At 61.3% G+C, this 12,500-nt stretch overlaps 1 protein-coding gene across 1 annotated transcript in view; it reads right to left on the bottom strand.

The window, feature by feature from the left end:
• Positions 1-11,586, bottom strand: part of pfas (phosphoribosylformylglycinamidine synthase) — a gene marked incomplete at its 5' end in the record, with an annotated part of 77,438 nt that extends 65,852 nt beyond the window's left edge. The window contains 7 exons of the mRNA XM_070872764.1: positions 909-1,037; positions 2,346-2,470; positions 2,789-2,914; positions 3,632-3,737; positions 7,676-7,871; positions 10,860-10,965; positions 11,417-11,586. Of these exons, the coding sequence (XP_070728865.1) occupies positions 909-1,037; positions 2,346-2,470; positions 2,789-2,914; positions 3,632-3,737; positions 7,676-7,871; positions 10,860-10,965; positions 11,417-11,586 (958 nt within the window). The remainder of the gene's footprint in view (positions 1-908; positions 1,038-2,345; positions 2,471-2,788; positions 2,915-3,631; positions 3,738-7,675; positions 7,872-10,859; positions 10,966-11,416) is intronic.
• Positions 11,587-12,500: the final 914 nt, after the last annotated feature.

Genomic DNA, 12,500 nt, shown 5'->3' with positions numbered 1-12,500 from the left:
ACCTGGACCCGACACAGAGTTCCCGTACCTGGACCCGACACAGAGCTCCCGTACCTGGACCCGACACAGAGTTCCCGTACCTGGACCCGACACAGAGCTCCCGTACCTGGACCCGACACAGAGCTCCCGTACCTGGACCCGACACACAGCTCCCCTACCTGGACCCGACACACAGCTCCCGTACCTGGACCCGACACACAGCTCCTGTACCTGGACCCGACACACAGCTCCCGTACCTGGACCCGACACACAGCTCCCGTACCTGGACCCGACACACAGCTCCCGTACCTGGACCCGACACACAGCTCCCGTACCTGGACCCCACACAGAACTCCCGTACCCGGACCCCACACAGAGCTCCCGTACCTGAACCCCACACAGAGCTCCCGTACCTGAACCCCACACAGAGCTCCCGTACCTGGACCCCACAGAGCTCCCGTACCTGAACCCCACACAGAGCTCCCGTACCTAAACCCCACACAGAGCTCCCGTACCTGGACCCCACACAGAACTCCCGTACCTGAACCCCACACAGAGCTCCCGTACCTGAACCCCACACAGAGCTCCCGTACCTGGACCTCACAGAGCTCCCGTACCTGAACCCCACACAGAGCTCCCGTACCTAAACCCCACACAGAGCTCCCGTACCTGGACCCCACACAGAACTCCCGTACCTGAACCCCACACAGAGCTCCCGTACCCGGACCCCACACAGAGCTCCCGTACCTGAACCCCACACAGAGCTGCCGGACCTGGACCCCACACAGAGCTCCCGTACCTGGAACCGACACAGAGCTCCCGTACCTGGACCCGACACAGAGCTCCCGTACCTGGACCCGACACAGAGCTCCCGTACCCGGACCCGACACAGAGCTCCCGTACCTGGACTCCACACACAGCTGCCGTACCTGGACACAGCAGATTGCCGAAGCAGTATCCTGCAGTTCCTGCGATCACATGGGCCCCTCGACCTGTGCACTGCACGTCCCGGATCCGGCCGCCGGTCCCCGTGGTCGCCCCACTGAACGGAGCCACACCTGAAACAGTGAGAGAGGAAACCAGCGGGTAGCACTGAGAGAGCAGATAGCAGTTAACGGATATGATGTAATTGGCATCATGAACTCAACATCCAGGGGTATTCAACATTTAGGAAGGATAGATAGAGAGGAAAAGGAGGTGGGGTGGCGTTGCTGGTTAAAGAGGAAATTAACGCAATAGTAAGGAAGGACATTAGCTTGGATGATGTGGAATCTGTACAGGTGGAAGTACGGAATACCAAAGGGCAGAAAACGCTAGTGGGAGTTGTGTACAGACCACCAAACAGTAGTAATGAGGATGGGGACAGCATCAAACAAGAAATTAGGAATGCGTGCAATAAAGGTACAGCAATAAAGGGCGACTTTAATCTACATGTTGATTGGGCTAACGAAACTGGTAGCAATACGATGGAGAAGGATTTCCTGGAGTGTATTAAGGATGGACCAATATGTCGAGGAACTAACTAGAGGGCTGGCCATCCCAGACCGGGTGATGTGTAATGAGAAAGGACTAGTTAACAATCTTGTTGTGCGAGGCCCCTTGGGGAAGAATGACCATAATATGGTAGAATTCTTTATTAAAATGGAGAGTGACACAGTTAATTCAGAGACTAGGGTCCTGAACTTGGGGAAAGGTAACTTCGATGGTATGAGATGTGACTTGGGTAGAATAAACTGGTGAGTGATTTAAAGGGTTGACAGTGAGGCCTTGAGGCCCCACCTGGAGTATTGTGTTCAGTTTTGGTCTCCTAATCTGAGGAAGGACATTCTTGCTATTGAGGGAGTGCAGCGAAGGTTCACCAGACTGATTCCCGGGATGGCAGGACTGACATATGAAGAGAGACTGGATCGACTAGGCCTGTCTTCACTGGAGTTTAGAAGGATGAGAGGGGATCTCATAGAAACTTATTCTGTCGCGACTGGACAGGTTCAATGCGGGAAGAATGTTCCCGATGTTGGGGAAGTCCAGAACCAGGGGACAGTCTAAGGATAAGGGGTAAGCCATTTAGGACTGAGATGAGGAGAAACTTCTTCACTCAGAGAGTTGTTAACCTGTGGAATTCCTGACCGCAGAGAGTTGTTGATGCCAGTTCATTGGATATATTCAAGAGGGAGTTAGATATGGCCCTTACGACTAAAGGGATCAAAGGGTATGGAGAGAAAGCAGGAAAGGGGTACTAAGGGAATGATCAGCCATGATCTTATTGAATGGTGGTGCAGGCTCGAAGGGCCGAATGGCCTACTCCTGCACCTATTTTCTATGTTTCTCTGACCCACGAGAGAGAATCGCGCTGTTCGCGCACTCGCCTGTGGGGAAGTTGTGTGTTTCCGCGGTGAAGATGACGTGTCTCGTGGTTTTGTGCACCTCCACCTTGCTCGCTCGCGCCCGCTCGCTGGGGTACAGACACTCGATCGCTTTCCCCTCAATCGCACTGCGGGGAAATTCAACCATCAAACTATTTTATACCAACCGGGGCATTTGACAGGAACCGGAGACACGAACACTCGTCCCTGCGTGTCGGAGTCGCCTCTCCGCCCCACGCGAGTGGGTGATGCTACCGTATCCTCCGCCCCCACCCCCTCCGTCCCACACACACCTCCCCCTTCCCCCTCCACACCACCCCCCGTCCCCTACTCACTCCTCCCCGCCCCTCCTTTCCCCGTCCCCTCGTCACCTTCAGCCTCTCCCGTCCCCTCCACACCTCCCCTTCCCCCCATCCCCTCCACACCTCCCCCTCCCCGCGGCTGACCTGCTGTTGTCACAGAATTTTATGATGTTGTTGTTGTTGCTGTAATCCTGTGTCTTCATGATCAGATCGAAAAGACTCTCCCTCTTGGCTTCCCCATCAATCACCAACCAATGGCGGCTGTGCTCACTGAGGATAACAAAGCAACCAGTTAATCCAGGGCCGCCGGAGAAAGCCCAGAATACAGAAACTACCAGAGAGTGGGGCAGAGACACTGAGGGGTCAGTGGGACAGAGAGAGAGAGAGCAAGACAGAGTGAGAAAGAGAGAGACGAGAGAGAGAGAGAGAGAGAGAGAAAGAGAGAGAGAGAGAGAGACGAGGGCAGAGAGAGAGAGAGAGAGAGAGATGAGGGCAGAGAGAGAGAGAGAGAGAGAGAGAGAGAGACGAGGGCAGAGAGAGAGAGAGAGAGAGACGAGGGCAGAGAGAGAGAGAGAGACGAGGAGAGAGAGAGAGAGAGAGAGAGAGAGAGAGAGAGACGAGGGCAGAGAGAGTCGAGGGCAGAGAGAGAGAGAGAGAGAGTCGAAGGCAGAGAGAGAGAGAGAGAGTCGAAGGCAGAGAGAGAGAGAGAGTCGAAGGCAGAGAGAGAGAGAGCGAGACAGAGTGAGGAAGAGAGAGAGAGAGTGCAAGAGAGAGAGCGTGCGAGGCAGAGTGAGAGAGACAGCGAGGAGGGCAGAAAGAGAGGAAGAGACTGAGCAGTGGGATGAGTCTGAGATTGAAAGAGGGCTATCGGAGAATGGGGCGGGGCCACAGGGGAAAAGGGCGGGGTCGTGGGGGAGAGGGGCGGGGCAATGGAGGAGAGGGGCGGGGCAATGGGGGAGAGGGGCGGGGCTCACCGAGGAGACTCACCTGTTGGATTGCGCCAGGTCGAAGCACTCCACGCTGGTGGGATTGCGCCCCACCTTCTGGAAGAGTCCGGTGTAATATTCCAGATCCCAGAGGTCGAAGGCCAGGCCTGCGGAGAGGAGGCGGGGACCATTAGGTCGAAGGAGGCTCCAACAGTCGACACATCCTTCAATACTCACACCGTCATTCCCTGCAATCCCACTCTCTAATTGTACCTCGATGCGCCCCTCCCCCCCCACCGCCCGTACTCACCCAGTGCCCCCCCCCCACCGCTCGAACTCACCCAGTGCCCCCCCCCACCGCCCGTACTCACCCAGTGCCCCCCCCACCGCCCGTACTCACCCAGTGCCCCCCCCCCACCGCCCGTACTCACCCAGTGCCCCCCCCACCACCGCTCGAACTCACCCAGTGCCTCCCCCACCGCCCGTACTCACCCAGTGCCCCCCCCACCGCCCGTACTCACCCAGTGCCCCCCCCCCACCGCCCGTACTCACCCAGTGCCCCCCCCCCCCACCGCCCGTACTCACCCAGTGCCCCCCCACCACCGCTCGAACTCACCCAGTGCCTCCCCCACCGCCCGTACTCACCCAGTGCCCCCCCCACCGCCCGTACTCACCCAGTGCTCCCCCCCACCGCCCGTACTCACCCAGTGCCCCCCCCCACCGCCCGTACTCACCCAGTGCCCCCCCCACCGCCCGTACTCACCCAGTGCCCCCCCCACCGCCCGTACTCACCCAGTGCCCCCCCCACCGCCCGCACTCACCCAGTGCCCCCCCCACCGCCCGTACTCACCCAGTACCCCCCCCCACCGCCCGTACTCACCCAGTGCCCCCCCCACCGCCCGTACTCACCCAGTGCCCCCCCCACCACCGCCCGTACTCACCCAGTGCCCCCCCCACCACCGCCCGCACTCACCCAGTGCCCCCCCCACCACCGCCCGCACTCACCCAGTGCCCCCCCCACACCCCCACTGCCCGCACTGACCCACTGCCCCCCCACCGCCCGTACTCACCCAGTGCCCCCCCCACCCCCCCACCGCCCGTACTCACCCAGTGCCCCCCCCACTGCCCGCACTCACCCAGTGCCCCCCCCACCGCCCGTACTCACCCAGTGCCCCCCGCCACCCCCCCACTGCCCGCACTGACCCACTGCCCCCCCCACCGCTCGTACTCACCCAGTGCCCCCCCGCCACCCCCCCACTGCCCGCACTGACCCACTGCCCCCCCACCGCCCGTACTCACCCAGTGCCCCCCCCCACCGCCCGAACTCACCCAGTGCCTCCCCCACACTCACCCAGTGCCCCCCCACACTCACCCAGTGCCCCCCCCATCGCCCGTACTCGCCCAGTGCTCCCCCCACCGCCCGTACTCACCCAGTGCCCCCCCACACTCACCCAGTGCCCCCCCCCACCACCCGTACTCACCCAGTGCCCCCCCACCGCCCGTACTCACCCAGTGCCCACCCCCACCGCCCGTACTCACCCAGTGCCCCCCCCACCCACCCCCACTGCCCGCACTGACCCACTGCCCCCCCCACACTCACCCAGTGCCCCCCCCCACCGCCCGTACTCACCCAGTGCCCCCCCCACCCACCCACCCCCACTGCCCGCACTGACCCACTGCCCCCCCACACTCACCCAGTGTCCCCCCCCACCGCCCGTACTCACCCAGTGCCCCCCCCACTGCCCGCACTGACCCAGTGCCCCCCTCCACACTCACCCAGTGCCCCCCCCACCGCCCGTACTCACCCAGTGCCCCCCCCACCGCCCGTACTCACCCAGTGCCCCCCCCACTGCCCGCACTGACCCAGTGCCCCCCTCCACACTCAGCCAGTGCCCCCCCCCACCGCCCGTACTCACCCAGTGCCCCCCCCCACCGCCCGTACTCACCCAGTGCCCCCCACTGCCCGTACTGACCCAGTGCCCCCCCCCACCTCGCCACTGCCCGCAATGACCCAGTGCCCCCCCCACTGCCCGCACTGACCCAGTGCCCCCCCCCAACGCCCGTACTCACCCAGTGCCCCCCCCACCGCCCGCACTGACCCAGTGCCCCCCTCCACACTCACCCAGTGCCCGCCCCCCACCGCCCGTACTCACCCAGTGCCCCCCCACACTCACCCAGTGCCCCCCCATCGCCCGTACTCACCCAGTGCCCCCCCCCACCACCCGTACTCACCCAGTGCCCCCCGCACACTCACCCAGTGCCCCCCCATCGCCCGTACTCACCCAGTGCCCCCCCCACCCCCCCACTGCCCGCACTGACCCACTGCCCCCCCCACACTCACCCAGTGCCCCCCCCCCCACCGCCCGTACTCACCCAGTGCCCCCCCCCACCGCCCGTACTCACCCAGTGCCCCCCCCCACCCCCCCACTACCCGCACTGACCCAGTGCCCCCCCCCCACTGCCGGCACTGACCCAGTGCCCCCCCCCACACTCACCCAGTGCCTCCCCCCACCGCCCGTACTCACCCAGTGCCCCCCCCACCGCCCGTACTCACCCAGTGCCCCCCCCACTGCCCGTACTCACCCAGTGCCCCCCCCACTGCCCGCACTGACCCAGTGCCCCCCTCCACACTCACCCAGTGCCCCCCCCCCACCGCCCGTACTCACCCAGTGCCCCCCCCACCGCCCGTACTCACCCAGTGCCCCCCCCCACTGCCCGTACTGACCCAGTGCCCCCCCCCCCACCTCCCCACTGCCCGCAATGACCCAGTGCCCCCCCCACTGCCCGCACTCACCCAGTGCCCCCCCCACTGCCCGCACTCACCCAGTGCCCCCCCCACTGCCCGCACTGACCCAGTGCCCCCCCCCACCGCCCGTACTCACCCAGTGCCGCCCCCACCGCCCGTACTCACCCAGTGCCCCCCCACCGCCCGTACTCGCCCAGTGCCCCCCCCACCGCCCGTACTCACCCAGTGCCCCCCCACACTCACCCAGTGCCCCCCCATCGCCCGTACTCACCCAGTGCCCCCCCACACTCACCCAGTGCCCCCCCATCGCCCGTACTCACCCAGTGCCCCCCCCCACCACCCGTACTCACCCAGTGCCCCCCCCCACCGCCCGTACTCACCCAGTGCCCCCCCCACCCCCCACTGCCCGCACTGACCCACTGCCACCCCCACACTCACCCAGTGCCCCCCCCCACCGCCCGTACTCACCCAGTGCCCCCCCCCACCGCCCGTACTCACCCAGTGCCCCCCCCCCCCACCCCCCCACTACCCGCACTGACCCAGTGCCCCCCCCCCACTGCCGGCACTGACCCAGTGCCCCCCCCCCACACTCACCCAGTGCCTCCCCCCACTGCCCACACTGACCCAGTGCCCCCCCCACCGCCCGTACTCACCCAGTGCCCCCCCCACCGCCCGTACTCGCCCAGTGCCCCCCCCACCGCCGTACTCGCCCAGTGCCCCCCCCCACCGCCCGTACTCACCCAGTGCGCCCCCCCCACCGCCCGTACTCACCCAGTGCGCCCCCCCCACCGCCCGTACTCGCCCAGTGCCCCCCCCACCGCCGTACTCGCCCAGTGCCCCCCCCCCACCGCCCGTACTCGCCCAGTGCCCCCCCCCACCGCCCGTACTCGCCCAGTGCCCCCCCCCACCGCCCGTACTCACCCAGTGCCCCCCCCCACCGCCCGTACTCACCCAGTGCCCCCCCCACCGCCCGTACTCGCCCAGTGCGCCCCCCCCACCGCCCGTACTCACCCAGTGCCCCCCCACCGCCCGTACTCGCCCAGTGCGCCCCCCCCACCGCCCGTACGCACCCAGTGCCCCCCCCACCGCCCGTACTCGCCCAGTGCCCCCCCCACCGCCCGTACGCACCCAGTGACCCTCCCACCGCCCGTACTCACCCAGTGCCCCCCCCCCACCGCCCGTACTCACCCAGTGCCCCCCCCACCGCCCGTACTCGCCCAGTGCCCCCCCCACCGCCCGTACTCACCCAGTGACCCCCCCCACTCACCCAGTGCCCCCCCCATCGCCCGTACTCACCCAGTGCCCCCCCCCCATCGCCCGTACTCACCCAGTGCCCCCCCCCCCACCGCCCGTACTCACCCAGTTCACGGTTTGCTTTCTCCAGCGCTCCTTTCCCTCCATTCACCACGCCCACTGTGTACACACCCGCCGGCTGGGCCGACACTTGGAACGTCTCGATGGGTCGTTGATAGAGGCACTCCGTCATCCGATCGTAAAAGGGAGCCAGCAGCTCACACCGGGCAGCATCTCCGCACTGCTCCGCCTCCCCCTGCAACTGTCCCACACACCAGCAATACAATCAGAGAATCAGAGACAATCACAGGAGGGGGACATTCGGCCCATCGTGGCCACGCCAGCCGACAAAGAGCTATCCCAGCCTAAGCCCACTCTCCAGCTCTCGGTCCGTAGCCCTGCAGGTTACAGCACTTCAGGTGCACATCCAAGTAGTTTTAAATGTGGTGAGTATTCCTGCCTCTACAACCAGTGAGTTCCAGACCTCCACCGCCCTCTGGGTAAAAAAATTATCTTCAAATCCCCTCTAAACCTCCTACCAGTTACTTTAAATCTATGCCCCCTGGTTGTTGACCTTCCTGCTGAGGGAAATAGGTCCTTCCTATTCACTCTATCCAGGCCCCTCATAATGTTACACACCTCAATCAGGTCTCCCCTCAGCATCTTCTGTTTCAAAGAAAACAAACCCAGCCTATCCAATCTTTACTCATTGCTAAAATTCTCCAGTCTCGGCAACAGCCTCGTAAATCTCCTCTGTACCCTCACATCTTTCCTGTAATGTCATGACCAGAACCTCACGCAGTACTCAAGCTGCGGCCTAACTGGTATTTTATACAGTTCAAGCATAATCTCCCTGCTCTTGTATTCTATGCCTCGGCTAACAAAGGCACGTATTCCATATGCCTTCTTAACCACCTTATCTACCTGGCCTGCTACCTTCAGGGATCTGTGGACATGCACTCCAAGGTCCCTTTGTTCCTCTACACTTCTCAGTGTCCTACCATTTAATGTGTATTCTCTTGCCTTGTTAGCCCTCCCCAATGCATTACCTCACACTTCTCCAGATTGAATGTTATTTGCCACTGTTCTGCCCACCTGACCAGTTCATTGATATCTTCCTGCAGTCTGCACCTTTCTTCTTCATTATCAACCACACAGCTAATTTTTGTATCATCTGTAAACTTCTTAATCGTACCCCCAACATTCAAGTCTAAATCATTGATATATACCACAAAAAGCAAGGGACCCAGCACTGAGCCCTGTGGAACCCCACTGGAAACAGCCTTCGTCACAAAAACATCCATCAACCATTACCCTTTGCTTCCTGCCTCTGAGCCAATTTTGGATCCAACTTGTCACTTTGCCCTGGATCCCATGGGCTTTTAATTCCATGACCAGTCTGCCATGTGGGACTTATCAAAAGCTTTGCTAAAATACATATACACTACATCATACGCACTGCCACCCTGGTTACCTCCTCAAAAAATTCAGTCAAGTTAGTCAGACACGACCTTCTCTTAACAAATCCATGCTGACTATCCTTGATTAATCTGTGTCTTTTTAAATGACGATTAATACTGTCCGTCAGTATATTTTCTAACAATTTGCCCCCCACCGAGGTTAAGCTAACTGGCCTGTATTTACTCCCTTTCTCGGGGCTGAATTTTCCACACTGCAGATTGTTGGCGAAGTTGAAGAGTTACAGATGATCTTTTTCTGCCTGACTACGCCAAAAAAAAAGTTGCAAGTTTTCCCGTTTGAACTTGTGAATGTGGCCCGACACACATTGTCCTTCAGCTCTGTGGGTGACAAGGGACACACTGCGGGCTGAGGCTGGGGCTGGAAAGTGACACATACAACACATTCTGGCCAGCTCTCAGCAACCTGCACAAACACATTGCACATTGCAGCTATTTAAGGCAGCAGCTTACCAACATGAAAATATTAACGAGTCTTTGTGCCAAAAGTCTATCCTGTAAACTGTATGAATTGGAAAGGCCCCCTCTCCCCCCCCCCCCCCGCTGGTGCCCAGTGCCGCTCCTAGCCCGGACCGAATGCCACCTCCCCCCACTGGTGTCACTCCTAGACCAGACCAAAAGGCCCCCCTCCCCTCCCCTCCCCCGGTGCCACTCCTAGCCCAGTCTGAAAGGCCCACTCCCCTGGTGCCGCTCCTAGCCCGGACCGAATGCCCCCACCCCCTCTCTCTCTTCTCCACCCCCCCTCCGCCGCTGCTGTCCCGGCCGTGGAACTGGATCTGCTACACTGATTCCCTTAGCTGCCCTGATTTTAACGGCCCAGAAGGTTTTTCAGAGCGGACACATACGCCGTCCTAAAAAATATTCGGACTTGGCCAAACTTGCTTAAATGGCCAGAATTGGCGCGGGTGGCAGGTTACCAATGAGGTAAAAAGATCATAGCCTAAAAAATCCTACCGAAGTGAATTAGCTGGCGCAAAAATTTGGCGAAACTTTGGGAGATTTGAATTTACTCCAAAAAACAGCGCAGATAATTGGGGAAAGTTGAGCCCGAAACAACAGTACACAGTGAGCAGTCCTTGGGCAAAACGCCTGTAGCCAGAGAGGATTGGAAATTGATGGCCAGTTTCCGCTATTTCCTCCCTTGCTTCTCTTCACAGCCTGGGATACATTCCATCCGGGCCTGGGGATTGATCTACTTTCAAAGGTGCTGAACCCCTTAATACCGCCTCTCTCACACTGTTTATCTCATCTCATATTTCACACTCCTCCTTTACTGCAGTGTCTGCTTCCTCCCTCTTTTTTGTGAAGACCGATGCAAAGTATTCATGAAGAACCATCTTCCGCCTCCACACGCAGTACCTTTATGGTCTCCAATAGGCCCAATTCTTTCTTTAGTTATCCTCTTGCTCTTAATGTATTTATAAAACATCTTTGAGTTTCCTTGATTTTACTTGCCAATATTTTTTTATTCCCTCTTTGCTTTCCTAATTTCCTTTTTAATTTCACCCTTCCACATTCTATACTGCCCGAGAGTTTCTGCAGTATTGAGCTCTCGGTATCTTTATCCTACCCTGTATGTCCCATGATATCCAGGGGACCCTAGATTTGTTAGTCCCACCCTTTTTCTTTAAGGGAACATACTTGCTCTGTACACTCAGGATCTCCTCCTTGAATGCCTCCCACTGCCCGTGTGCCGGTGTCCCCGTGTGTCGGTGGCCCCATGTGTCGGTGTCCCCGTGTGCCGGTGCTGTGTACGGACCAATGCCTCTCACCTTCAGGAGGTATCGGCGTGAGCACTCGATGCGATCCACCTCCGCTAACCCGATGGACTGACAGATAGAAACCGCATTGGTTGACCAGGCCGTGGAGAAGTTCAACCTGAGACAGGAAATTTACATACAGGGTGAGGAGCGACGGCCAAAAATCCGAAAACACCACGGCCCGGGGAACGGACCCCCGACAAGGGAAACGGGAACAAGCCCCCAACATGGGGAACGAGGAATGGACCCCCGGCACAGGGAACAAGGAATGGACCCCCGGCACGGGGAACAAGGAATGGACCCCCGACACAGGGAACAGGGAACAGGCTCCCGGCAAGGGGAATGAATCCCCCGACACGGGGAACGGGCCCCCTCCACCCCCCAACCTGGGGAACGGACCCCCCACCCCCCCAACACGGGAACGGACACACCCCCCCCCGGACATGGGGAACGGTGTGCCCCCCCCCAGAGACGGGGAACGGATCTCCCCCCCCCACCGCCACGGGGAACAGGTAACGGCCCCCCCCTGATCTCCTGTACACACTCGCTGCCTCTAGTCCCGGACTCACCTCGGCCCAATCTCCACCAGCAGGTCGCCCTCGCTCTCCCGGAGGAAGGGTTCTGTGGAAATGCTCTGGGAGCTGAAAGGAGATTGGAAAATCCAGGTGAGCTTGTGCCTGTCCTGCGGGCTGGGCGGGGCTGGACCTGCGGGAAGAATGGACTGTAGTGTCAGGATGCAAGTTCACACAGCAGGGAGGGGGAGTGGTGAGGGAGGGGGAGAAAGAGGTGAGTGGGGGGGGGAGAAAGAGGTGAGGGGGGGGAGAAAGAGGTGAGGGGGGGGGGGGAGAAAGAGGTGAGGGGGGGGAGAGAAAGAGGTAGGGGGGAGGGAGAAAGAGGTGAGGGGGGAGGGAGAAAGAGGTGAGGGGGGGGAGAAAGAGGTGAGGGGGGGGAGAAAGAGGTGAGGGGGGGAGAAAGAGGTGAGGGGGGAGAAGAGGTGAGGGGGGGGAAGAGGTGAGGGGGGGGGAAGAGGTGAGGGGGGGGGAAGAGGTGAGGGGGGGGGGGAAGAGGTGAGGGGGGGGGAAGAGGTGAGGGGGGGAAGAGGTGAGGGGGGGAAGAGGTGAGGGGGGGGAAGAGGTGAGGGGGAAGAGGTGAGGAAGAGGTGAGGGGGGGAAGAGGTGAGGGGGGGAAGAGGTGAGGGGGGGAAGAGGTGAGGGGGGGGGAAGAGGTGAGGGGGGGGAAGAGGTGAGGGGGGGAAAGAGGTGAGGGGGGGAAGAGGTGAGGGGGGGAAAGAGGTGAGGGGGGGAAGAGGTGAGGGGGGGGAAAGAGGTGAGGGGGGGGAAAGAGGTGAGGGGGGGAAAGAGGTGAGGGGGGGAAAGAGGTGAGGGGGGGAAAGAGGTGAGGGGGGGGAAAGAGGTGAGGGGGGGGAAAGAGGTGAGGGGGGGGAAAGAGGTGAGGGGGGTGGAAGAGGTGAGGGGGGGGGGGGGTGTAGGAGAGGGATGGGGGGTGTAGGAGAGGGAGGGGGGTGTAGGAGGGGGAGGGGGGTGTAGGAGGGGGAGGAGGGGGGTGTAGGAGGGGGAGGGGGGTGTAGGGGGGGGAGGGGGGGTGTAGGAGGGGGAGGGGGGAGGGGGGGTGTAGGAGGGGGAGGGGGGCCGT

This window comes from Pristiophorus japonicus, unplaced genomic scaffold, assembly GCF_044704955.1.
Source record: "Pristiophorus japonicus isolate sPriJap1 unplaced genomic scaffold, sPriJap1.hap1 HAP1_SCAFFOLD_361, whole genome shotgun sequence".
Lineage (NCBI taxonomy): Eukaryota > Metazoa > Chordata > Chondrichthyes > Pristiophoridae > Pristiophorus > Pristiophorus japonicus.
The sequence above is the reverse complement of the archived record's forward strand: the minus strand, read 5'-3'. Positions and strand labels throughout refer to the sequence as shown.